This window comes from Oncorhynchus tshawytscha, linkage group LG30 (genome assembly GCF_018296145.1).
Source record: "Oncorhynchus tshawytscha isolate Ot180627B linkage group LG30, Otsh_v2.0, whole genome shotgun sequence".
Lineage (NCBI taxonomy): Eukaryota > Metazoa > Chordata > Actinopteri > Salmoniformes > Salmonidae > Oncorhynchus > Oncorhynchus tshawytscha.
The window spans coordinates 43,603,214-43,630,802 of NC_056458.1; the positions used below are offsets into that span (position 1 = coordinate 43,603,214).

The 27,589-nt window shown below is 43.1% G+C and overlaps 1 protein-coding gene across 1 annotated transcript in view; it reads right to left on the reverse strand.

Moving 5' to 3' along the window:
- Window positions 1-27,589, reverse strand: part of tenm2b (teneurin transmembrane protein 2b) — a 150,468-nt gene that overhangs the window by 37,524 nt on the left and 85,355 nt on the right. The window contains exons 8-11 of the mRNA XM_042309389.1: window positions 16,577-16,678; window positions 13,103-13,297; window positions 9,914-10,114; window positions 5,708-5,893 (exon numbers count right to left, since the gene is read on the reverse strand). Coding sequence (XP_042165323.1) covers window positions 5,708-5,893; window positions 9,914-10,114; window positions 13,103-13,297; window positions 16,577-16,678 — 684 coding nt within the window. The remainder of the gene's footprint in view (window positions 1-5,707; window positions 5,894-9,913; window positions 10,115-13,102; window positions 13,298-16,576; window positions 16,679-27,589) is intronic.

Consider the following 27,589-nt stretch of genomic DNA (forward strand, 5'->3'; position numbering starts at 1 on the left):
AGGTGGCTTATGGTAGAGAAATTAACATTACATTCTCTGACAACAGCTATGGTGGACATTCCACCAGTCAGCATGCCAATTGCTCCCTCAAAACTTTAGACATCTGTGGTATTGTGTTGTGTGACAAAACTGCACATTTTAGAGTGGCGTATGGACATTTTCGGGGATCTTTTATTTCAGCTGGTGAAACATGGGACCAACACTTTCCATGTTGCGTTTATATATTTGTTCAGTATATCTTAACATTGTAATGATAATCAGAGAACAGGCATATGGAACATTTCTGTGATCTTTTATTTCAACTCATGAAACGTGGGACCAACACTTCACACGTTGCATTTATATTTAATGTTCAGTATAAGTTTATATTTAATGTTCAGTATAAGTTTATATTTAATGTTGAGTATAAGTTTATATTTAATGTTCAGTATAAATTTATATTTAATGTTCAGTATTGTCACGCCCTGGTCTTAGTATTTTGTGTTTATATATTTATTTGGTCAGGCCAGGGTGTGACATGGGTTTATTTTGTGTTGTGTTTATGTATGGGGGGTTTTTCATAGGTTTTGGGATTGTAGCTTAGTGGGGTGTTCTAGCAAAGTCTATGGTTGCCTGAGGCGGTTCTCAATCAGAGGCAGGTGATTCTCGTTGTCTCTGATTGGGAACCATATTTAGGCAGCCATATTCTGTGAGTGTTTGGTGGGTGATTGTTCCTGTCTCTGTGTTAGTTGTCACCAGATAGGCTGTATAGGTTTTCACGTTCCGTTTCTTGTTTTTGTATTGTCGTGTTTATTTCGTCATTAAACATGTATCGTATTAACCACGCTGCATTTTGGTCCGACTCTCTTTCGACGGAAGAAAACTGTAACAAGTTTATAGTTAATGTTCAGTATAAGTTTATATTTAATGTTCAGTATAAGTTTATATTTAATGTTCAGTATAAGTTTATATTTAATGTTCAGTATAAGTGCTGCATTCGACACTGTTGACTATGATGTCCTTCTGGATAGACTGGAGAGGTGGGTTGGTCTCTCAAGGTCCAGTTCTAAATGGGTTTAGGACCTATTTAACCGGTCCAGAGTTCTTTTGTCACCCTTGGTGTGCATAACTCAAGAGAAAATAGATATCACATGGTTCCACATGGTTTGATTTTGGGTCTGTTACGGTTCGGTATATATGTTACCCCCTTGGCAGCGTTATCAGAAAGCACAGCATTGATTTTCATTGCTACGCTGATGATTAACAACTACATTTCTGTGTCACCACATTTTAGATTCTGAACTAAAATGTCATATCACACATTAGGAATGTGACCAAAATAGCTTTTCTTAACATCTGAGGAACATTGCCACGGTGTGGACATTTCTCTCTCAGGCTGATACAGAGAGACTCATCCATGCTTTTATTACAAGCAGGCTTGACTACTGTTAATAATGCTCTCCTGTCTGATCTACCCAAGAAAGACAACTGCAAAACATACAGAATGCTGCAGCACGGGTACTGACCAAGACCAGACAGAGAGCACACATCACACCGGTTTTAAGGTCTCTGTACTGTAAAACATACAGAATGCTGCAGCACGGGTACTGACCAAGACCAGACAGAGAGCACACATCACACCGGTTTTAAGGTCTCTGTACTGTAAAACATACAGAATGCTGCAGCACGGGTACTGACCAAGACCAGACAGAGAGCACACATCACACCGGTTTTAAGGTCTCTGTACTGTAAAACATACAGAATGCTGCAGCACGGGTACTGACCAAGACCAGACAGAGAGCACACATCACACCGGTTTTAAGGTCTCTGTACTGTAAAACATACAGAATGCTGCAGTACGGGTACTGACCAAGACCAGGAAGAGAGCACACATCACACCGGTTTTAAGGTCTCTGCACTGTAAAACATACAGAATGCTGCAGCACGGGTACTGACCAAGACCAGACAGAGAGCACACATCACACCGGTTTTAAGGTCTCTGTACTGTAAAACATACAGAATGCTGCAGCACGGGTACTGACCAAGACCAGGAAGAGAGCACACATCACACCGGTTTTAAGGTCTCTGCACTGGCTGCCTGTGAGTTTTAGAAATCATTTTAAGATTCTTCTATTGGTTTTTAAATCAATCCACGACTGTGCTGCCCTAAACACGCCAGACATCCTTTTTTACTTACTATCCCCCCAGCCTCTGGAATAGCCTGCCAGAGAATCTGGTTGGGGCCAAAACTGTGGACATGAGATGGAGGTGATTCTCAACATGACGTGGTTCACCACAGTAAAGTGGAGAGGTTGATGAAGCTCCTTCTTCACACTCAACTCTCTCAACACCCAATTAGAGAGGGACATAGAATGAACAGAGAATGGGAGCTAGCACACAGCGCCAGCCTTTTCACATGGCTCTAACAACACAGCCCACGGTGGAGCCCCAGGGAGATGTTTTTCTCATCAGATGGGAGGAAAATAACAGAGAGGAAATTAAAGCCCTTGGGGGGTGAATGAGGGGGCAGAGTGTCTGTCCCTATTTGTTGGCTCCCAGGAAGGCTGAGTGTCTCTTAGGGAATACTGAGAGGCCTGCTGCCCAGACTACTCTACTGGAGAGTGGGTGACTAGCATTGTTGGCTCAAACCCCCCCCTCCCCCAGGTGTTGTGAGCTGAAACTCTAATTTCGCAAGCATTCTGTGCAACTTCTGATTACACGTGTAACTGTGAACACTTGACCAACTTTAAGTTACAGTTTCAGACAGTGGTCAAAAGGCTATTGTGGCTATTTGAGCATTATGTAGTCGTATCAGAGTGGCCTATCAACTAACCCAATGGAGAAAATGCTGCACAATACATGCTCTTTCCATGACAGACTGACCAGGTGAATCCAGGTGAAAGCTATGATCCCTTATTGATGTCACTTGTTAAATCCTCTTCAATCAGTGTAGATGAAGGGGAGGAGACGGGTTAAAGAAGGATGTTTAAGCCTGGAGACAATTGAGACATGGATCGTATGTGTGTGTGCCATTCAGAGGCTGAATGGGGAAGACAAATATTTAAGTGCCTTTGAACAGGGTATGGTAGTAGGTACCTGGTGCACCGCTTTGAGTGTGTCAAGAATTGCAACACTGCTGGGTTTTTCACGCTCAACAGTTTTCTGTTTGTATCAAGAATGGTCCACCACCCAAAGGACATCGAGCCAGCATCCAGCATTGGAGTCAGCATGGGCCAGCATCCCTGTGGAAACCTTTCAACACCTTGTAGCATCCCATGCCCTGAAGAAATGAGGCTGTTCTGAGGGAAAAGGGAGGTGCAACTCAATATTAGGAAGGTGTTCCTAATGTTTTGTCCACTCAGTGTAGATAGCCGTTGTCTTCCATGATATTGCCTACAAAAGCCAATATGTGGTGTTAATGGCTTGACATTGTAGGACTGATGTTTTACTGGTCTGAAAGCTCAAATCCCTTTTCAACAAATGTGCACACACGGCTACATGGCTACACGGCGGCTGCACAGCGGCTACATGGCGGCTACACGGGGCTACATGCGGCTACACGGCGGCTGCACAGCGGCTACACACGGGGCTACATGCGGCTACACGGCGGCTACACGGCTACATGGGGCTACATGCGGCTACACGGCTACATGGGGCTACATGCGGCTACACGGTGGCTGCACAGCGGCTACACAGGGCTACACGGCGGCTGCACAGCGGCTACACGGCTACACGGGGCTACATGCGGCTACACGGCTACATGGGGCTACATGCGGCTACACGGTGGCTGCACAGCGGCTACACGGGGCTACACGGCGGCTGCACAGCGGCTACATGGCTACACGGCAGCTACACGGGGCTACATGCGGCTACACGGCGGCTAGACGGCTACATGGGGCTACATGCGGCTAAACGGCGGCTGCACAGCGGCTACACGGGGCTACATGCGGCTACACGGCTACACGGCGGCTACATGGCTACATGGGGCTACATGCGGCTACACGGCGGCTACACGGCTACATGGGGCTACATGCGGCTACACGGCGGCTGCACAGCGGCTACATGGCTACACGGCGGCTACATGGCTACATGGGGCTACATGCGGCTACACGGTGGCTGCACAGCGGCTACACGGCTACACGGGGCTACACGGCGGCTGCACAGCGGCTACATGGCTACACGGCAGCTACACGGGGCTACATGCGGCTACACGGCGGCTAGACGGCTACATGGGGCTACATGCGGCTAAACGGCGGCTGCACAGCGGCTACACGGGGCTACATGGCTACACGGGGCTACATGGCTACATGGGGCTACATGCGGCTACACGGCGGCTACACGGGGCTACATGCGGCTACACGGCGGCTACACGGCTACATGGGGCTACATGCGGCTACACGGCGGCTGCACAGCGGCTACATGGCTACACGGCGGCTACACGGCTACATGGGGCTACATGTGGCTACACGGCGGCTGCACAGCGGCTACATGGCTACACGGCGGCTACACACGGCTACATGCGGCTACGTGGCTACACACAGCTACACACAGCTACACGGGGCTACATGCGGCTACACGGCGGCTACACGGCTACATGGGGCTACATGCGGCTACACGGCGGCTGCACAGCGGCTACATGGCTACACGGCGGCTACACGGCTACATGGGGCTACATGTGGCTACACGGTGGCTGCACAGCGGCTACATGGCTACACGGCGGCTACACACGGCTACATGCGGCTACGTGGCTACACACAGCTACACACAGCTACACGGCGGCTACATGGCTACACACAGCTACACACAGCTACACGGCGGCTACACACAGCTACACGGCGGCTACATGCGGCTACATGGCTACACGCCGGCTACACACGGCTACATACGGCTACCCGGCGGCTACATGGCGGCTACACACGGCTACATGGCGGCTACACGGCTACATGGCTACACGGCGGCCACACTGCGGCTCTGCTTTGTGATTTCAAATGCGCATCTAAGCTACTTTCCGACTGCGGGGGACGGAAAAAAGGATTGTGCCACTGAAATAGAACAAGGCCCCTTCTCACCGGGCCAACAACAAATCACCAACTTAGTCTAGAAGTTATATCTGGTTTTGTTGCATATGAAAAGGAATGTTATTATGTTGATTGAATCCAAATTACAATAGTAGAGGGGAAAATGGTATTTGTTTAAAGCCAGGAAAGATGGTGTACTGTACATTTTTAGTGAAGCTCAATCTTGTGCTGGCAATTCTTAATGCGCTCATCTTAGAGGGAACATTGGTGACTAGGCTGGGAGGCTGGAGATGGATGTGGAGATGTGGCAGGGTACTTTGACTATAGATTACACATTTTCCCTCTAGTGGAGGAACCCAATCCAGATGAATAGGAGAGCTTCTTAATGACGTGGTGGATAGGAGCAGGAAAGGAGGACATTCATCCGAATTGGTGGATGTATCTGCCGCTGAGAGAGATAATGGTCTTTATATAGTCAGTGAAAAAGAGCTACATCGTGGAAGGACAAACATGGGACCGGATCAGGTACTGACACTACTGCCTCATAATGTAAGGCTTAGGGAACAAACACAATGTATCTTTTAAACATGTGGGTGATAGTTCCTCTGTTCGGCTGGGAGTTACTACAGAGGGAGGATAGAGGCAGGGTACTACTGTGTGTGTTAGTATGTTAGCGTGCCACGGTGTCGGCTGATTGGCCGGATGCATACCGATGGTGCAGTGCTCTCCGTTCCAGCCCTGTTGGCACTGACACTTTCCGTCCCGGCAGGTCCCGTGCTTTACACACAACGGGTTGCAGACACGCTGGTCACATCCGGCGCCGGTCCAGCCCTCATCACAGCGACACACTCCACCAAAACACACGCCGTGGGCGCCACAGTCCGACGAGCAAACCTCTGTGGAGGCACACGAGCACAGTAAAAAGACAGTGGATCAGCATACTAGATGAACAGAGGGAAAGGGTTTTGACAGAGGAGCCGTGTTCATGGTGTGGGATGAGTGTGTTTCTGAGTGGTAGTGGCTAGCGAGAGGAGAAGGGGGTTGTGTGTGTCAGGTGATTTTATGATTTATATTAGGATTCCCATTAGCCGGGGTCCGACACATTACGAAAAGTCTTCCTGGGGTCGGACAGATAACAAAAAAGACATACATGTAAAACATGACCATAGACATTACAGACTTACAGTATACAGTATAAACACTATTGTTACAGTATACAGTATATACACTACTGTTACAGTATACAGCATATACACTACTGTTACAGTATACAGTATACACACTACTGTTACAGTATACAGTATATACACTACTGTTACAGTATACAGTATATACACTACTGTTACAGTATACAGCATATACACTACTGTTACAGTATACAGTATACACTACTGTTACAGTATACAGTATATACACTACTGTTACAGTATATACACTACTGTTACAGTATATACACTACTGTTACAGTATACAGTATATACACTACTGTTACAGTATACAGTATGCACACTACTGTTACAGTATATACACTACTGTTACAGTATACAGTATATACACCACTGTTACAGTATATACACTACTGTTACAGTATATACACTACTATTACAGTATACAGTATATACACTACTGTTACAGTATACAGTATATACACTACGGTTACAGTATACAGTATATACACTACTGTTACAGTATACAGTATATACACTACTGTTACAGTATATACACTACTTACAGTATACAGTATATACACTACTGTTACAGTATACACACTACTGTTACAGTATACAGTATATACACTACTGTTACAGTATACAGTATGCACACTACTGTTACAGTATACAGTATATACACTAATGTTACAGTATACAGTATATACACCACTGTTACAGTATATACACTACTGTTACAGTATACAGTATATACACTACTGTTACAGTATACAGTATATACACTACTGTTACAGTATACAGTATATACACTACTGTTACAGTATATACACTACTGTTACAGGATACAGTATATACACTAATGTTACAGTATACAGTATATACACTACTGTTACAGTATACAGTATATACACTACTGTTACAGTATACAGTATATAAACTACTGTTACAGTATACAGTATATACACTACTGTTACAGTATACAGTATATACACTACTGTTAGTATATACACTACTGTTACAGTATATACACTACTGTTACAGTATACAGTATATACACTACTGTTACAGCATACACACTACTGTTACAGTATATACACTACTGTTACAGTATACAGTATATACACTACTGTTACAGTATACAGTATATACACTACTGTTACAGTATACAGTATATACACTACTGTTACTGTTACAGTATATACACTACTGTTACAGTATACAGTATATACACTACTGTTACAGTATACAGTATATACACTACTGTTACAGTATACAGTATATACACTACTGTTACAGTATACAGTATATAAACTACTGTTACAGTATACAGTATATACACTACTGTTACAGTATATACACTACTGTTACAGTATACAGTATATACACTACTGTTACAGTATACAGTATATACACTACTGTTACAGTATACAGTATACACACTACTGTTACAGTATACAGTATACACACTACTGTTACAGTATATACACTACTGTTACAGTATATACACTACTGTTACAGTATACAGTATAGACACTACTGTTACAGTATACAGTATAGACACTACTGTTACAGTATACAGCATATACACTACTGTTACAGTATACAGTATAGACACTACTGTTACAGTATACAGCATATACACTACTGTTACAGTATACAGTATATACACTACTGTTACAGTATACAGTATATACACTACTGTTACAGTATACAGTATATACACTACTGTTACAGTATACAGTATATACACTACTGTTACAGTATACAGTATATACACTACTGTTACAGTATACAGTATATACACTACTGTTACAGTATACAGTATATACACTACTGTTACAGTATACAGTATATACACTACTGTTACAGTATACAGTATATACACTACTGTTACAGTATACAGTATATACACTACTGTTACAGTATATACACTACTGTTACAGTATATACACTACTGTTACAGTATACAGTATATACACTACTGTTACAGTATACAGTATATACACTACTGTTCAAAAGTTTGGGGTCACTTAGAAATGTCCTTGTTTTTGAAAAAAAAAAAACATTTTTTGTTAATTAAAATAAAATAGATCAGAAATACAGTGTATTTTTATTTTTTATTTTTTTTATTTCAACTTTATTTAACCAGGTAGACTAGTTGAAAACAAGTTCTCATTTGCAACTGCGACCTGGCCAAGATAAAGCATAGCAGTTCGACACACACAGCAACACAGAGTTACACATGGAATGAACAAAACATACAGTCAATAATACAGTAGAACAAAATAAAACAAAGTCTATATACAGTGAGTGAAAATAAGGTCAAAGGCAATAAATAGGCCAATGTGTAGACATTGTTAATGTTGTAAATTACTATTGTAGCTGGAAAAAGGTGATTTTTATGGAATATATATACAGAGGCCCATTATCAGCAACCATCACTCCTGTGTTCCAATGGCACTTTGTGTTAGCTAATCCAAATGTATCATTTTAAAAAGCAAATTGATCATTAAAAAACCCTTTTGCAATTATGTTAGCACAGCTGAAAACTGTTGTTCTGATTAAAGAAGCAATAAAACTGGCCTTATTTAGACTAGTTGAGTATCTGGAGTATCAGCATTTGTGGGTTCGATTACAGGCTCAAAATGGCCAGAAACAAAGAACTTTCTTCTGAAACTCGTCAGTCTATTCTTGTTCTGAGAAATGAAGGCTATTCCATGTGAGAAATTGCCAAGAAACTGAAGATCTTGTACAATGCTGTGTACTACTCCCTTCACAGAACAGAGCAAACTGTCTCTAACCAGAATAGAAAGAGGAGTGGGAGGCCCAGGTGAACAACTGAGCAAGAGGACAAGTACATTAGAGAGTCTAGTTTGAGAAACAGACATCTCACAAATCCTCAACTGGCAGCTTCATTAAATAGTACCCGCAAAACACCAGTCTCAATGTCAACAGTGAAGAGGCGACTCCGGGATGCTGGCCTTCTAGGCAGAGTTCCTCTGTCCAGTCTCAACGTCAACAGTGAAGAGGCGACTCCGGGATGCTGGCCTTCTAGGCAGAGTTCCTCTGTCCAGTCTCAACATCAACAGTGAAGAGGCGACTCCGGGATGCTGGCCTTCTAGGCAGAGTTCCTCTGTCCAGTCTCAACATCAACAGTGAAGAGGCGACTCCGGGATGCTGGTCTTCTAGGCAAAGTTCCTCTGTCCAGTCTCAACATCAACAGTGAAGAGGCGACTCCGGGATGCTGGCCTTCTAGGCAGAGTTCCTCTGTCCAGTCTCAACATCAACAGTGAAGAGCCGACTCCGGGATGCTGGCCTTCTAGGCAGAGTTCCTCTGTCCAGTATCTGTGTTCTTTAACCCATCTTAATATTTGATTTGTATTGGCCAGTCTGAGATATTGCAACTCTGCATAGAAGGCCAGCATCCCGGTTGCTGATAATGGACCTTTGTACGCCTATGTAGATATTCCATAAAAAAAATCTGCTGTTTCCAGCTACAATAGTCATTTACAACATTAACACTGTATTTCGGATCAATTTGATGTTATTTTAATGGACAAAAAATTTGCTTTTCTTTCAAAAACAAGGACATTTCTAAGTGACCTCAAACTTTTGAATGGTAGTGTATATAAAAAACTAACTAAAGAATAATACTGTGTGGTTGTCAGTTCCACATACATGTCAGTATATACACACAAAAATTAGGTCACATGGGGGAGTGGCGTTGTGCAGTGAGGTGTCACCTACCCATGGAGCAGTCTGGTCCCATCCAGTTCGGATCGCAGCTGCAGATGCCAGTGTCGGGTATGAAGGCCCCGTGTCCGTGGCACTGGTCTGGGCACTGGGCCCTGGGATGCTCACAGAGAGGGCCTGCCCAGCCTGGTTTACAGTGGCACTGCCCACTTGCACAGCTGCCATGGCCAGAGCATCCAGGGTCCAGACAGTCCGCTGCAACACAGAACAGCAAGAGAGACACGATGTCAATGCACCACACTCAAAACCTTTAGTAGTAGTAGTAGTAGAAGTAGTAGTAGTAGTAGTAGTAGTAGTAGTAGCGCTGCAACACAGAACAGCAAGAGAGACACGATGTCAATGCACCACACTCAAAACCTTTAGTAGTAGTAGTAGTAGTAGTAGTAGTAGTAGTAGTAGTAGTAGTAGCAGTAGTAATAGTAGTAGTAATAGTAGTAGTAGTAGTAGCAGTAGTAGTAGTAGTAGTAGTAGTGGTGGCAGCGGCAGCAGCAGCAGCAGCAGTAGCAGCAGTAGCAGCAGTGGTGCAGCAGCAGCGGCAGCAGCAGCAGTAGCAGCAGTAGCAGTAGCAGCAGCAGCAGTAGTAGTGGCAGCAGTAGTAGTGGCGGTGGCGGTAGTAGTAGTAGCAGTAGTAGAGTAGTAGTAGCAGTAGTAGTAGTAGTGGCAGCAGTAGTAGCAGCAGTGGTGGTAGTAGTAGTAGCAGTGTGGCAGTAGCGGTAGTAGTAGTAGCAGTAGTAGAAGTAGTAGTAGTAGTAGTAGTAGTGGTAGTAGTAGTAGCAGTAGTGGTAGTAGAAGTAGTAGTAGTGGCAGTAGCGGTAGTAGTAGTAGCAGTAGTAGTAGTAGTAGTAGTAGTGGTAGTAGTAGTAGCAGTAGTGGTAGTAGTAGTAGCAGCAGCAGCAACAGTAGCAGTAATAGTAGTAGTAGTAGTGGCAGTAGCGGTAGTAGTAGTAGCAGTAGTAGAAGTAGTAGTAGTAGTAGTGGTAGTAGTAGTAGCAGTAGTGGTAGTAGTAGTAGCAGCAGCAGTAGTAGTAGTAGAAGTAGTAGTAGCAGTAATAGTAGTAGTAGCAGTAGCAGCAGTAGTAGTAGTAGTAGTAGTAGTAGTAGTAGAAGTAGCAGTAGTAGTAGTAGTAGTAGTAGTAGTAGCAGTAGTAGAAGAAGTAGCAGTAGTAGTAGTAGTAGTAGTAATAGTAGTGTATTAGTAGTAGCAGCAGCAGTAGTAGGTAGTAGTAGTAGTAGGAGTAGTAGCAGCAGTAGTAGTAGTAGTAGTAGTAATAGTAGTAGTAGTAGTAGCAGCAGTAGTAGTAGTAGCATAGTAGTAGTAGTAATAGTAGCAGCAGCAGTAGTAGTAGTAGTAGTAGGAGTAGTAGCAGCAGTAGTAGTAGTAGTAGTAGTAATAGTAGTAGTAGGAGTAGTAGCAGCAGTAGTAGGAGTAGTAGTAGGAGTAGTAGTAGTAGGAGTAGTAGCAGCAGTAGTAGTAATAGTAGTAGTAGGAGTAGTAGCAGCAGTAGTAGTAGTAGTAATAGTAGAAGTAGCAGTAGTAGTAGTAGTAGTAGTAGTAGCAGTAGTAGTAGTAGTAGTAGTAGTAGTAGTAGTAGCAGTAGTAGAAGAAGTAGCAGTAGTAGTAGTAGTAGTAGTAATAGTAGTGTATTAGTAGTAGCAGCAGCAGTAGTAGGAGTAGTAGTAGTAGGAGTAGTAGCAGCAGTAGTAGTAGTAGTAGTAGTAATAGTAGTAGTAGGAGTAGTAGCAGCAGTAGTAGTAGTAGTAGTAGTAGGAGTAGTAGTAGTAATAGTAGCAGTAGTAGTAGTAGTAGTAATAGTAGTGTAGTAGTAGTAGCAGCAGCAGTAGTAGGAGTAGTAGTAGTAGGAGTAGTAGCAGCAGTAGTAGTAGTAGTAGTAATAGTAGTAGTAGGAGTAGTAGCAGCAGTAGTAGTAGTAGTAGTAGTAGGAGTAGTAGTAGGAGTAGTAGCAGCAGTAGTAGTAGTAGTAGTAGGAGTAGTAGTAGTAGGAGTAGTAGCAGCAGTAGTAGTAGTAGTAGTAGGAGTAGTAGTAGTAGGAGTAGTAGCAGTAGTAGTAGCAGCAGCAGTAGTAGGAGTAGTAGTAGTAGGAGTAGTAGCAGCAGTAGTAGTAGTAGTAGTAGTAATAGTAGTAGTAGGAGTAGTAGCAGCAGTAGTAGTAGTAGTAGTAGTAGTAGGAGTAGTAGTAGTAGGAGTAGTAGCAGCAGTAGTAGTAGTAGTAGTAGGAGTAGTAGCAGCAGTAGTAGTAGTAGTAGTAGGAGTAGTAGTAGGAGTAGTAGCAGTAGGAGTAGTAGCAGCAGTGGCAGCAGTAGCAGGAGAGTAGTAGTAGTAGGAGTAGTGGCAGCAGTAGTAGTAGTAGTAGTAGGAGTAGTAGTAGTAGAGCAGTAGCAGCAGTAGTAGTAGTAGTAGTAGGAGTAGTAGTAGTAGGAGTAGTAGCAGTAGGAGTAGGCAGCAGTAGTAGTAGTAGTAGGAGTAGTAGAGCAGTAGGGTAGTGGCAGCAGCAGTAGCAGCAGTAGTAGGAGCAGTAGTAGTAGGAGTGGTGGCAGCAGCAGCAGCAGCAGCAGTAGTAGGAGTAGTAGCAGCAGTAGTAGTAGTAGTAGTAGGAGTAGTAGTAGTAGGAGTAGTAGCAGCAGTAGTAGTAGTAGTAGTAGTAGGAGTAGTAGGAGTAGTAGCAGCAGTAGTAGTAGTAGTAGGAGTAGTAGTAGTAGGAGTAGTAGCAGCAGTAGAGAGAATAGTGAATATACTTAAAGCAGTGAATATGATGAAAGACAGGAAGTGAACAACGGCCATTACTGCTGTCTTTTTCAGTCTCTTTCTATAATCCGAACTCTCTCTACTCCTCCGTCTCCCTCGCTCCCCACTACGCCTCTCCTCTCTTCAACCTACTTTTGGCTCCAACTTCACTTCATCCCAGCTGAGCGGAAACCCATCAGAACACAATTGAATGAATCAGATCCAGGGCGATTCTTTAAAAGCTGGATCAATAAAATAGATTCCATTCCCTTAATAAAGCTTTTGAAGTATAAACCACTGCAGTCTCATCCATTCTGAAACGTAATATGGCACTAAAGTAGAGACAATTGTGTGTGTGTGTGTGTGTGTGTGTGTGTATCCGAGAGTGTGTGCGAACGAGTGTGTATGTGATAGGGATGAGCTCTATTCAAGCATTTTACCTTCCTCACAGGCGTCGCCACGGTAACCGGCGGAGCATGTGCAAGAGCCCTCGGAGCAGGTGCCGTGGCCGTTACACTCTGGGTCGATGCACTGGCCCACTGAGACATCACACTCTGGACCCTTCCATCCGCTGTAGCAGATACACAGGCCCTTGTCATATTGGCCATTCCCACTGCAGAGGACTGGGCAGGCAGCTAGACAACGTAGGAGAAATGACAGACACCGACATCAGGTAAGACAAGGTGCAAGACGACGGCTTCGCGTCCTGTTCTATTGTTATATATGGATTAGTTATGTTGAGATTGTCATATTGGACATGACCCTTTATGAGTTTCAAGATAGGGGGTCAAATATTCTATATTATAAACTGGGTGGTTCGAGCCCTGAGTGCTGATTGGCTGAAAGCTGTGGTATATCAGACCGCATACCATGGGTATGACAAAACATTTATTTTTACTGCTCTAATTACGTTGGTAACCAGTTTATAATAGCAATAAGGCATCTCTGAGGTTTGTGGTAAATGGCCAATATACCACAGCTAAGGGCTGTGTCCATAAGAACAGCCCTGAATGCTGATTGGCTGAATGGTTAAGGGCTGTATCCATGCACTCCGTGTTGTATATACCTATAATATACCTATAATATATACCTATACAATACCTATAATATACCTATACAATACCTATAATATATACCTATACAATACCTATAATATACCTATACAATACCTATAATATACCTATACAATACCTATAATATATACCTATACAATACCTGTAATATACCTATAATATATACCTATACAATACCTATAATATACCTGTAATATATACCTATACAATACCTATAATACTATAACCAAATATATACCTATACAATACCTATAATACTATAACCAAATATATACCTATACAATACCTATAATACTATAACCAAATATATACCTATACAATACCTATAATATACCTATACAAAACCTATACAATACCTATAATATACCTATACAAAACCTATACAATACCTATAATGTACCTATAATATACCTATACAATACCTATAATATACCTATAATATACATATAATATGCCTATAATATACCTATAATATACCTATACAATACCTATACTATAATATACCTATTATATACCTATAATATACATATGCAAAACCTATACAATACCTATAATATAATACAATACCCTCTACATATAATATACCTACACAATACCTATAAAATACCTATAATATACATATAATATGCCTATAATATACCTATACAATATATATACAATACCTATAATATACCTATACAATACCTACAATATACCTATAATATACCTATAATATACCTATACAATACCTATACAATACCTATAACATACCTATACAATACCTACCTATACAATACCTTTTAATATATACCTATACAATACCTATAATATACCTATAATATACCTATAATATACAATACCTATAATATACCTATACAATACCTATACAATACCTATAATATGCCTATAATATACCTATACAATACCTATAATATACCTATACAATACCTATAATATATACCTATGCAATAACTATACAATACCTATAATATATACCTATAATATATACCTATACAATACCTATAATATATACCTATAGACTACTTATAAAATACCTATACAATACCTATAATATACCTATAATATACCTATAATATACCTATACAATACCTATAATGTACCTATAATATATACCTATACAATACCTTTTAATATATACCTATACAATACCTATAATATACTTATGCAATACCTAGGCAATACCTGTAATATATACCTATATAAAACCTATAATATATACCTATACAATACTTATAATATACCTAAACAATACCTATACAATACCTATAATATATACCTATAATATACCTATAATATATACCTATGCAATAACTATACAATACCTATACAATACCTACAATATACCTATAATATATACCTATACAATACCTATAATATACCTATAATATATACCTATACAATACCTATAATATACCTATAATATACCTATACAATACCTACAATATACCTATACAATACCTACAATGTACCTATAAAATACCTATACAATACCTATAAAATACCTATAATATACCTATAATATACCTATACAATACCTATTATATACCTATACAATACATATAATATGCCTATAATATACATATACAATACCTACAATATACCTATAATATACCTATAATATACCTATAATATACCAATACAATACCTATAATATACCTATACAATACCTATAATATACCTATATTATACCTATACAATACCTATAATATACCTATAATATACCTATACAATACCTATACAATACCTATACAATACCTACAATATACCTATAATATAACTATACAATACCTATACTATACCTACAATATACCTATAATATACCAATACAATACCTATAATATACCTATACAATACCTATAATATATACCTATGCAATAACTATACAATACCTATATATATACCTATAATATATACCTATACAATACCTATAATATACCTACACTACTTATAATATACCTATACAATATATATACAATACCTATAATATACCTATACAATACCTACAATATACCTATAATATACCTATAATATACCTATACAATACCTATACAATACCTATAACATACCTATACAATACCTACCTATACAATACCTTTTAATATATACCTATACAATACCTATAATATACTTATGCAATACCTATAATATACCTGTAATATATACCTATACAAAACCTATAATATACCTGTAATATATACCTATACAATACCTATAATATACTTATGCAATACCTATAATATACCTGTAATATATACCTATACAAAACCTATAATATATACCTATTCAATACTTATAATATACCTAAACAATACCTATACAATACCTATACAATACCTATAACATATACCTATAATATACCTATAATATAGCTATGCAATAACTATACAATACCTATACAATACCTATACAATACCTATAACATATACCTATAATATACCTATAATATAGCTATGCAATAACTATACAATACCTATACAATACCTATAATATATACCTATACAATACCTATAATATACCTATAATATATACCTATACAATACCTATAATATATACCTATACAATACCTATAATATACCTATAATATATACCTATACAATACCAATAATAATATAGCTATAATATATACCTATACAATACCTATAATATATACCTATACAATACCTATAATATATACCTATACAATACCTATAATATATACCTATACAATACCTATAATATACCTATAATATATACCTATACAATACCAATAATCTACCTATAATATAGCTATAATATACCTATACAATACCTATAACATACCTATACAAACCAATATAATCTAGGTGATAACAACGTTGGTACCTTTGGCACAATCCATGCCATGGAACCCTGGGAAGCAGTGGCACACACCCGACATACACTCTCCGTTTCCATGGCAATTCTGCGGGCATTCTTGCACTGAATCTAAAATTGACCAGCAAGAATTGAAACAGACAACTTATTATTAGAACTAAATCCTGTATATATGAATATATTATTATAACAAAATATTTATGAATATATTATTATAAAATCCAAATATATATTAATATATTATTATAACCAAATATATATTAGTATATTACTAAAACCACATATATATTAGTATATTATTATTAAATCAAAATATATATTAATATATTACTATAACCAAATATATATTAGTATATAATTATTAAATCCAAATATATATTAATATATCATTATTATAACCAAATATATATTAATATATTACTATAACCAAATATATATTAATATATTACTATAACCAAATATATATTAATGATTAAATATTATATACAATGTGATTGTTCCCTCTCCTTCTCCCTCCTCTAATATCCCTCTCCTTCCCCCTCCTCTAATATCCCTCTTATTAACACCTCCTCTAATATCCCTCTCCTTCCCCCTCCTCTAATATCCCTCTCCTCCCCCCCTCCTCTAATATCCCTCTTCTTCTCCCTCCTCTAATATCCCTCTTCTTCTCCCTCCTCTAATATCCCTCTCCTTCTCCCTCCTCTAATATTCCTCTCCTTCTCCGTCCTCTAAATTCCCTCTCCTTCCCCCTCCTCTAATATCCCTCTCATTAACACCTCCTCTAATATCCCTCTCCTTCCCCCTCCTCTAATATCCCTCTCCTTCTCCCTCCTCTAATATCCCTCTCCTTCTCCCTCCTCTAATATCCCTCTCATTCTCCCTCCTCTCTTTATCCCTCTCTTTCTCCCTCCTCTAATATCCCTCTCCTTCTCCCTCCTCTAATATCCCTCTCATTAACACCTCCTCTAATAACCCTCTTCCTCTCCCCTCCTCTAATATCCCTCTCCTTCCCCCTCCTCTAATATCCCTCTCCTTCTCCCTCCTCTACTTCTCCTTCCTCTAATATCCGTCTCCTTCTCCCTCCTCTCTTTATCCCTCTCCTTCTCCCTCCTCTCTTTATCCCTCTCCTTCTCCCTCCTCTAATATCCCTCTCCTTCCCCCTCCTCTAATATCCCTCTCCTTCTCCCTCCTCTCCTTCTCCCTCCTCTCCTTCTCCCTCCGCTACTTCTCCTTCCTCTCTTTATCCCTCTCCTTCTCCCTCCTCTAATATCCCTCTCCTTCTCCCTCCTCTAATATCCCTCTCCTTCTCCCTCCTCTCTTTATCCCTCTCCTTCTCCCTCCTCTCTTTATCCCTCTCCTTCTCCCTCCTCTCTTTATCCCTCTCCTTCTCCCTCCTCTAATATCCCTCTCCTTCTCCCTCCTCTAATATCCCTCTCCTTCTCCCTCCTCTCTTTATCCCTCTCCTTCTCCCTCCTCTCTTTATCCCTCTCCTTCTCCCTCCTCTAATATCACTCTCCTTCTCCCTCCTCTAATATCCCTCTCCTTCCCCTCCTATGATATCCCTCTCATTAACACCTCTAATATCCCTCTCATTAACACCTCCTCTAATATCCCTCTCATTAACACCTCCTCTAATATCCCTCTCCTTCTCCCTCCTCTAATGTCCCTCTCCTTCCACCTCCTCTAATCTCACTCTCATTAACACCTCCTCTAATATCCCTCTCTTTCTCCTTCCTCTAATATCCCTCTCCTTCTCCCTCCTCTAATATCCCTCTCCTTCCCCCTCCTCTAATATCCCTCTCATTAACACCTCCTCTAATATCCCTCTCCTTCCCCCTCCTTTAATATCCCTCTCCTTCTCCCTCCTCTAATATCCCTCTCCTTCCCCCTCCTCTAATATCCCTCTTCTTCTCCCTCCTCTAATATCCCTCTCCTTCTCCCTCCTCTAATATTCCTCTCCTTCTCCCTCCTCTAATATCTCTCTCCTTCTCCCTCCTCTAATATCCCTCTCCTTCTCCCTCCTCTAATATCCCTCTCTTTCCCCCTCCTCTAATATCCCTCTCAATAACACCTCCTCTAATATCCCTCTCCTTCCCCCTCCTCTAATATCCCTCTCCTTCCCCCTCCTCTAATATCCCTCTCCTTCTCCCTCCTCTACTTCTCCTTCCTCTAATATCCCTCTCCTTCTCTATCCTCTAATATCCCTCTCCTTCTCCCTCCTCTACTTCTCCTTCCTCTAATATCCCTCTCCTTCTCCCTCCTCTAATATCCCTCTCCTTCTCCCTCCTCTAATATCCCTCTCCTTCTCCCTCCTCTAATATCCCTCTCCTTCTCCCTCCTCTAATATCCCTCTCCTTCTCCGTCCTCTAATATCCCTCTCCTTCTCCCTCCTCTAATATCCTCTCCTTCTCCTCCTCTAATATCCCTCTCCTTCTCCCTCCTCTAATATCCCTCTCATTCTCCCTCCTCTAATATCCCTCTCATTCTCCCTCCTCTCTTTATCCCTCTCTTTCTCCCTCCTCTAATATCCCTCTCATTAACACCTCCTCTAATATTCATCTTCTATAAAATCCCTCTCCTTCTCCCTCCTCTAATATCCCTCTCCTTCCCCCTCCTCTAATATCCCTCTCATTAACACCTCCTCTAATATCCCTCTTCCTCTCCCTCCTCTAATATCCCTCTCCTTCCCCTCCTCTAATATCCTCTCCTTCCCCTCCTCTAATATCCCTCTTCTTCTCCATCCTCTAATATCCCTCTCCTTCCTCTCCTTCTCCCTCCTCTCTTTATCCTCTCCTTCCCCCTCCTCTAATATCCCTCTCCTTCCCCCCTCCTCTAATATCCCTCTCCTTCTCCCTCCTCTACTTCATCTTCCTCAAATATCTGTCTCCTTCTCCATCTTCTAATATCCCTCTCCTTCTCCCTCCTCTAATATCCCTCTCCTTCCCCCTCCTCTAATATCCCTCTCCTTCCCCCTCCTCTAATATCCCTCTCATTCTCCCTCCTCTAATATCCCTCTTCCTCTCCCTCCTCTAATATCCCTCTCCTTCCCCCTCCTCTAATATCCCTCTTCTTCTCCATCCTCTAATATCCCTCTCCTTCTCCCTCCTCTAATATCCCTCTTCCCTCCCTCCTCTAATATCCTCTCTTCTCCCTCCTCCTTCTCCTTCCTCTAATATCCCTCTCCTTCTCCCTCCTCTAATATCCCTCTCCTTCACCCTCCTCTAATATCCATCTTCTTCTCCCTCCTCTAATATCCCTCTCCTTCTCCCTCCTCTAATATCCCTCTCCTTCCCCCTCCTCTAATATCCCTCTCCTTCCCCCTCCTCTAATATCCTCTCATTAACACCTCCTATAATATCCCTCTTCCTCTCCCTCCTCTAATATCCCTCTCCTTCCCCCTCCTCTAATATCCCTCTTCTTCTCCATCCTCTAATATCCCTCTCCTTCTCCCTCCTCTAATATCCCTCTTCCTCTCCCTCCTCTAATATCCCTCTCCTTCTCCCTCCTCTACTTCTCCTTCCTCTAATATCCCTCTCCTTCTCCCTCCTCTAATATCCCTCTCCTTCACCCTCCTCTAATATCCCTCTTCTTCTCCCTCCTCTAATATCGCTCTCCTTCTCCCTCCTCTAATATCCCTCTCCTTCCCCCTCCTCTAATATCCCTCTCCCTCCCCCTCTCTTTATCCTTCTCCTTCCCCCTCCTCTAATATCCCTCTCCTTCTCCCTCCTCTCCTTCTCCCTCCTCTACTTCTCCTTCCTCTAATATCCCTCTCCTTCTCCCTCTCTCCTTCTCCCTCCTCTACTTCTCCTTCCTCTAATATCCCTCTCCTTCTCCCTCCTCTAATATCCCTCTCCTTCTCCCTCCTCTACTTCTCCTTCCTCTAATATCCCTCTCCTTCCCCCTCCTCTAATATCCCTCTCCTTCTCCCTCCTCTAATATCCCTCTCCTTCTCCCTCCTCTAATATCCTCTCATTCTCCCTCCTCTAAATTCCCTCTCCTTCCCCCTCCTCTAATATCCTTCTCCTTCTCCCTCCTCTAATATCCTCTCATTCTCCCTCCTCTAATATCCTTCTCTTTCTCCCTCCTCTAATATCCCTCTCCTTCTCCCTCCTCTAATATCCCTCTCCTTCCCCTCCTATAATATCCTCTCATTAACACCTCCTCTAATATCCCTCTCATTAACACCTCCTCTAATATCCCTCTCATTAACACCTCCTCTAATATCCCTCTTCCTCTCCCTCCTCTAATATCCCTCTCCTTCACCCTCCTCTAATATCCCTCTTCTTCTCCATCCTCTAATATCCCTCTCCTTCTCCCTCCTCTCTTTATCCTCTCCTTCCCCCTCCTCTAATATCCCTCTCCTTCCCCTCCTCTAATATCCCTCTCCTTCTCCCTCCTCTACTTCTTCTTCCTCAAATATCCGTCTCCTTCTCCATCTTCTAATATCCCTCTCCTTCTCCCTCCTCTAATATCCCTCTCCTTCCCCCTCCTCTAATATCCCTCTCCTTCCCCCTCCTCTAATATCCCTCTCATTAACACCTCCTCTAATATCTCTCTTCCTCTCCCTCCTCTAATATCCCTCTCCTTCCCCTCCTCTAATATCCCTCTTCTTCTCCATCCTCTAATATCCTCTCCTTCTCCCTCCTCTAATATCCCTCTTCCTCTCCTCCTCTAATATCCCTCTCCTTCTCCCTCCTCTACTTCTCCTTCCTCTAATATCCCTCTCCTTCTCCCTCCTCTAATATCCCTCTCCTTCACCCTCCTCTAATATCCCTCTTCTTCTCCCTCCTCTAATATCCTCTCCTTCTCCTCCTCTAATATCCCTCTCCTTCCCCTCCTCTAATATCCCTCTCCTTCCCCCTCCTCTAATATCCCTCTCATTAACACCTCCTCTAATATCCCTCTTCCTCTCCCTCCTCTAATATCCCTCTCCTTCCCCCTCCTCTAATATCCCTCTCCCTCCCTCCTCTCTTTATCCTTCTCCTTCCCCTCCTCTAATATCCCTCTCCTTCTCCCTCCTCTACTTCTCCTTCCTCTAATATCCCTCTCCTTCTCCCTCCTCTCCTTCTCCCTCCTCTACTTCTCCTTCCTCTAATATCCCTCTCCTTCTCCCTCCTCTAATATCCCTCTCCTTCTCCCTCCTCTACTTCTCCTTCCTCTAATATCCCTCTCCTTCCCCCTCCTCTAATATCCCTCTCCTTCTCCCTCCTCTAATATCCCTCTCCTTCTCCCTCCTCTAATATCCCTCTCCTTCTCCCTCCTCTAAATTCCCTCTCCTTCCCCCTCCTCTAATATCCCTCTCCTTCTCCCTCCTCTAATATCCCTCTCATTCTCCCTCCTCGAATATCCCTCTCTTTCTCCCTCCTCTAATATCCCTCTCCTTCTCCCTCCTCTAATATCCCTCTCCTTCCCCCTCCTATAATATCCCTCTCATTAACACCTCCTCTAATATCCCTCTCATTAACACCTCCTCTAATATCCCTCTCATTAACACCTCCTCTAATATCCCTCTTCCTCTCCCTCCTCTAATATCCCTCTCCTTCACCCTGCTCTAATATCCCTCTTCTTCTCCATCCTCTAATATCCCTCTCCTTCTCCCTCCTCTCTTTATCCTCTCCTTCCCCCTCCTCTAATATCCCTCTCCTTCCCCTCCTCTAATATCCCTCTCCTTCTCCCTCCTCTACTTCTTCTTCCTCAAATATCCGTCTCCTTCTCCATCTTCTAATATCCCTCTCCTTCTCCCTCCTCTAATATCCCTCTCCTTCCCCCTTCTCTAATATCCCTCTCCTTCCCCCTCCTCTAATATCCCTCTCATTAACACCTCCTCTAATATCCCTCTTCCTCTCCCTCCTCTAATATCCCTCTCCTTCCCCCTCCTCTAATATCCCTCTTCTTCTCCATCCTCTAATATCCCTCTCCTTCTCCCTCCTCTAATATCCCTCTTCCTCTCCCTCCTCTAATATCCCTCTCTTTCTCCCTCCTCTAATATCCCTCTCTTTCTCCCTCCTCTACTTCTCCTTCCTCTAATATCCCTCTCCTTCTCCCTCCTCTAATATCCCTCTCCTTCACCCTCCTCTAATATCCCTCTTCTTCTCCCTCCTCTAATATCGCTCTCCTTCTCCCTCCTCTAATATCCCTCTCCTTCCCCCTCCTCTAATATCCCTCTCCTTCCCCCTCCTCTAATATCCCTCTCATTCACACCTCCTCTAATATCCCTCTTCCTCTCCCTCCTCTAATATCCCTCTCCTTCCCCCTCCTCTAATATCCCTCTCCTTCTCCCTCCTCTAAATTCCCTCTCCTTCCCCCTCCTCTAATATCCCTCTCCTTCTCCCTCCTCTAATATCCTCTCATTCTCCCTCCTCTAATATCCCTCTCTTTCTCCCTCCTCTAATATCCCTCTCCTTCTCCCTCCTCTAATATCCCTCTCCTTCCCCCTCCTCTAATATCCCTCTTCTTCTCCATCCTCTAATATCCCTCTCCTTCTCCCTGTCTCTAATATCCCTCTTCCTCTCCTCCTCTAATATCCCTCTCCTTCTCCCTAACTTCTCCTTCCTCTAATATCCCTCTCCTTCTCCCTCCTCTAATATCCCTCTCCTTCACCCTCCTCTAATATCCCTCTTGTTCTCCCTCCTCTAATATCGCTCTCCTTCTCCTCCTCTAATATCCCTCTCCTTCCCCCTCCTCTAATATCCCTCTCCCTCCCTCCTCTCTTTATCCTTCTCCTTCCCCCTCCTCTAATATCCCTCTCCTTCTCCCTCCTCTCCTTCTCCCTCCTCTACTTCTCCTTCCTCTAATATCCCTCTCCTTCTCCCTCCTCTCCTTCTCCCTCCTCTACTTCTCCTTCCTCTAATATCCCTCTCCTTCTCCCTCCTCTAATATCCCTCTCCTTCTCCCTCCTCTACTTCTCCTTCCTCTAATATCCCTCTCCTTCCCCTCCTCTAATATCCCTCTCCTTCTCCCTCCTCTAATATCCCTCTCCTTCTCCCTCCTCTAATATCCCTCTCATTCTCCCTCCTCTAAATTCCATCTCCTTCCCCCTCCTCTAATATCCTTCTCCTTCTCCCTCGTCTAATATCCCTCTCATTCTCCCTCCTCTAATATCCTTCTCTTTCTCCCTCCTCTAATATCCCTCTCCTTCTCCCTCCTCTAATATCCCTCTCCTTCCCCCTCCTATAATATCCCTCTCATTAACACCTCCTCTAATATCCCTCTCATTAACACCTCCTCTAATATCCCTCTCATTAACACCTCCTCTAATATCCCTCTTCCTCTCCCTCCTCTAATATCCCTCTCCTTCACCCTCCTCTAATATCCCTCTTCTTCTCCATCCTCTAATATCCCTCTCCTTCTCCCTCCTCTCTTTATCCTCTCCTTCCCCCTCCTCTAATATCCCTCTCCTTCCCCCTCCTCTAATATCCCTCTCCTTCTCCCTCCTCTACTTCTTCTTCCTCAAATATCCGTCTCCTTCTCCATCTTCTAATATCCCTCTCCTTCTCCCTCCTCTAATATCCCTCTCCTTCCCCTCCTCTAATATCCCTCTCCTTCCCCCTCCTCTAATATCCCTCTCATTAACACCTCCTCTAATATCTCTCTTCCTCTCCCTCCTCTAATATCCCTCTCCTTCCCCCTCCTCTAATATCCCTCTTCTTCTCCATCCTCTAATATCCCTCTCCTTCTCCCTCCTCTAATATCCCTCTTCCTCTCCCTCCTCTAATATCCCTCTCCTTCTCCCTCCTCTACTTCTCCTTCCTCTAATATCCCTCTCCTTCTCCCTCCTCTAATATCCCTCTCCTTCACCTCCTCTAATATCCCTCTTCTTCTCCCTCCTCTAATATCGCTCTCCTTCTCCCTCCTCTAATATCCCTCTCCTTCCCCCTCCTCTAATATCCCTCTCCTTCCCCCTCCTCTAATATCCCTCTCATTAACACCTCCTCTAATATCCCTCTTCCTCTCCCTCCTCTAATATCCCTCTCCTTCTCCCTCCTCTAATATCCCTCTCCCTCCCTCCTCTCTTTATCCTTCTCCTTCCCCCTCCTCTAATATCCCTCTCCTTCTCCCTCCTCTACTTCTCCTTCCTCTAATATCCCTCTCCTTCTCCCTCCTCTCCTTCTCCCTCCTCTACTTCTCCTTCCTCTAATATCCCTCTCCTTCTCCCTCCTCTAATATCCCTCTCCTTCTCCCTCCTCTACTTCTCCTTCCTCTAATATCCTCTCCTTCCCCCTCCTCTAATATCCCTCTCCTTCTCCCTCCTCTAATATCCCTCTCCTTCTCCCTCCTCTAATATCCCTCTCCTTCTCCCTCCTCTAATATCCCTCTCCTTCTCCCTCCTCTAAATTCCCTCTCCTTCCCCCTCCTCTAATATCCCTCTCCTTCTCCCTCCTCTAATATCCCTCTCATTCTCCCTCCTCTAATATCCCTCTCTTTCTCCCTCCTCTAATATCCCTCTCCTTCTCCCTCCTCTAATATCCTCTCCTTCCCCCTCCTATAATATCCCTCTCATTAACACCTCCTCTAATATCCCTCTTCCTCTCCCTCCTCTAATATCCCTCTCCTTCACCCTCCTCTAATATCCCTCTTCTTCTCCATCCTCTAATATCCCTCTCCTTCTCCTCCTCTCTTTATCCTCTCCTTCCCCCTCCTCTAATATCCCTCTCCTTCCCCCTCCTCTAATATCCCTCTCCTTCTCCCTCCTCTACTTCTTCTTCCTCAAATATCCGTCTCCTTCTCCATCTTCTAATATCCCTCTCCTTCTCCCTCCTCTAATATCCCTCTCCTTCCCCTTCTCTAATATCCCTCTCCTTCCCCCTCCTCTAATATCCCTCTCATTAACACCTCCTCTAATATCCCTCTTCCTCTCCCTCCTCTAATATCCCTCTCCTTCCCCCTCCTCTAATATCCCTCTTCTTCTCCATCCTCTAATATCCCTCTCCTTCTCCCTCCTCTAATATCCCTCTTCCTCTCCCTCCTCTAATATCCCTCTCTTTCTCCCTCCTCTAATATCCCTCTCTTTCTCCCTCCTCTACTTCTCCTTCCTCTAATATCCTCTCCTTCTCCCTCCTCTAATATCCCTCTCCTTCACCCTCCTCTAATATCCCTCTTCTTCTCCTCCTCTAATATCGCTCTCCTTCTCCTCCTCTAATATCCCTCTCCTTCCCCCTCCTCTAATATCCCTCTCCTTCCCCTCCTCTAATATCCCTCTCATTCCACCTCCTCTAATATCCCTCTTCCTCTCCCTCCTCTAATATCCCTCTCCTTCCCCTCCTCTAATATCCCTCTCCTTCTCCCTCCTCTAAATTCCCTCTCCTTCCCCCTCCTCTAATATCCCTCTCCTTCTCCCTCCTCTAATATCCCTCTCATTCTCCCTCCTCTAATATCCCTCTCTTTCTCCCTCCTCTAATATCCCTCTCCTTCTCCCTCCTCTAATATCCCTCTCCTTCCCCCTCCTATAATATCCCTCTCATTAACACCTCCTCTAATATCCCTCTCATTAACACCTCCTCTAATATCCCTCTCATTAACACCTCCTCTAATATCCCTCTTCCTCTCCCTCCTCTAATATCCCTCTCCTTCACCCTCCTCTAATATCCCTCTTCTTCTCCCTCCTCTAATATCGCTCTCCTTCTCCCTCCTCTCTTTATCCTTCTCCTTCCCCTCCTCTAATATCCCTCTCCTTCTCCCTCCTCTCTTTATCCTCTCCTTCCCCTCCTCTAATATCCCTCTCCTTCCCCCTCCTCTAATATCCCTCTCCTTCTCCCTCCTCTACTTCTTCTTCCTCAAATATCCGTCTCCTTCTCCATCTTCTAATATCCCTCTCCTTCTCCCTCCTCTAATATCCCTCTCCTTCCCCCTCCTCTAATATCCCTCTCCTTCCCCTCCTCTAATATCCCTCTCATTAACACCTCCTCTAATATCCCTCTTCCTCTCCCTCCTCTAATATCCCTCTCCTTCCCCCTCCTCTAATATCCCTCTTCTTCTCCATCCTCTAATATCCCTCTCCTTCTCCCTCCTCTAATATCCCTCTTCCTCTCCCTCCTCTAATATCCCTCTCCTTCTCCCTCCTCTACTTCTCCTTCCTCTAATATCCCTCTCCTTCTCCCTCCTCTAATATCCCTCTCCTTCACCCTCCTCTAATATCCCTCTTCTTCTCCCTCCTCTAATATCCTCTCCTTCTCCCTCCTCTAATATCCCTCTCCTTCCCCCTCCTCTAATATCCCTCTCCTTCCCCCCTCCTCTAATATCCCTCTCATTAACACCTCCTCTAATATCGCTCTCCTTCTCCCTCCTCTAATATCCCTCTCCTTCCCCCTCCTCTAATATCCCTCTCCTCCCCCTCCTCTAATATCCCTCTCATTAACACCTCCTCTAATATCCCTCTTCCTCTCCCTCCTCTAATATCCTCTCCTTCCCCTCCTCTAATATCCCTCTCCTTCCCCCTCCTCTAATATCCCTCTCCTCTCCCTCCTCTCCTTCTCCCTCCTCTACTTCTCCTTCCTCTAATATCCCTCTCCTTCTCCCTCCTCTAATATCCCTCTCCTTCTCCCTCCTCTAATATCCCTCTCCTTCTCCCTCCTCTACTTCTCCTTCCTCTAATATCCCTCTCCTTCCCCCTCCTCTAATATCCCTCTCCTTCTCCCTCCTCTATTATCCCTCTCCTTCTCCCTCCTCTACTTCTCCTTCCTCTAATATCCCTCTCCTTCTCCCTCCTCTCTTTATCCCTCTCCTTCTCCCTCCTCTCTTTATCAATCTCCTTCTCCCTCCTCTAATATCCCTCTCCTTCCCCCTCCTCTAATATCCCTCTCCTTCCCCCTCCTCTAATATCCCTCTCCTTCTCCCTCCTCTAATATCCCTCTCCTTCTCCCTCCTCTACTTCTCCCTCCTCTAATATCCCTCTCCTTCTCCCTCCTCTAATATCCGCTCCTTCACCCTCCTCTAATATCCCTCTTCTTCTCCCTCCTCTAATATCCCTCTCCTTCTCCCTCCTCTAATATCCCTCTCCTTCCCCTCCTCTAATATCCCTCTCCC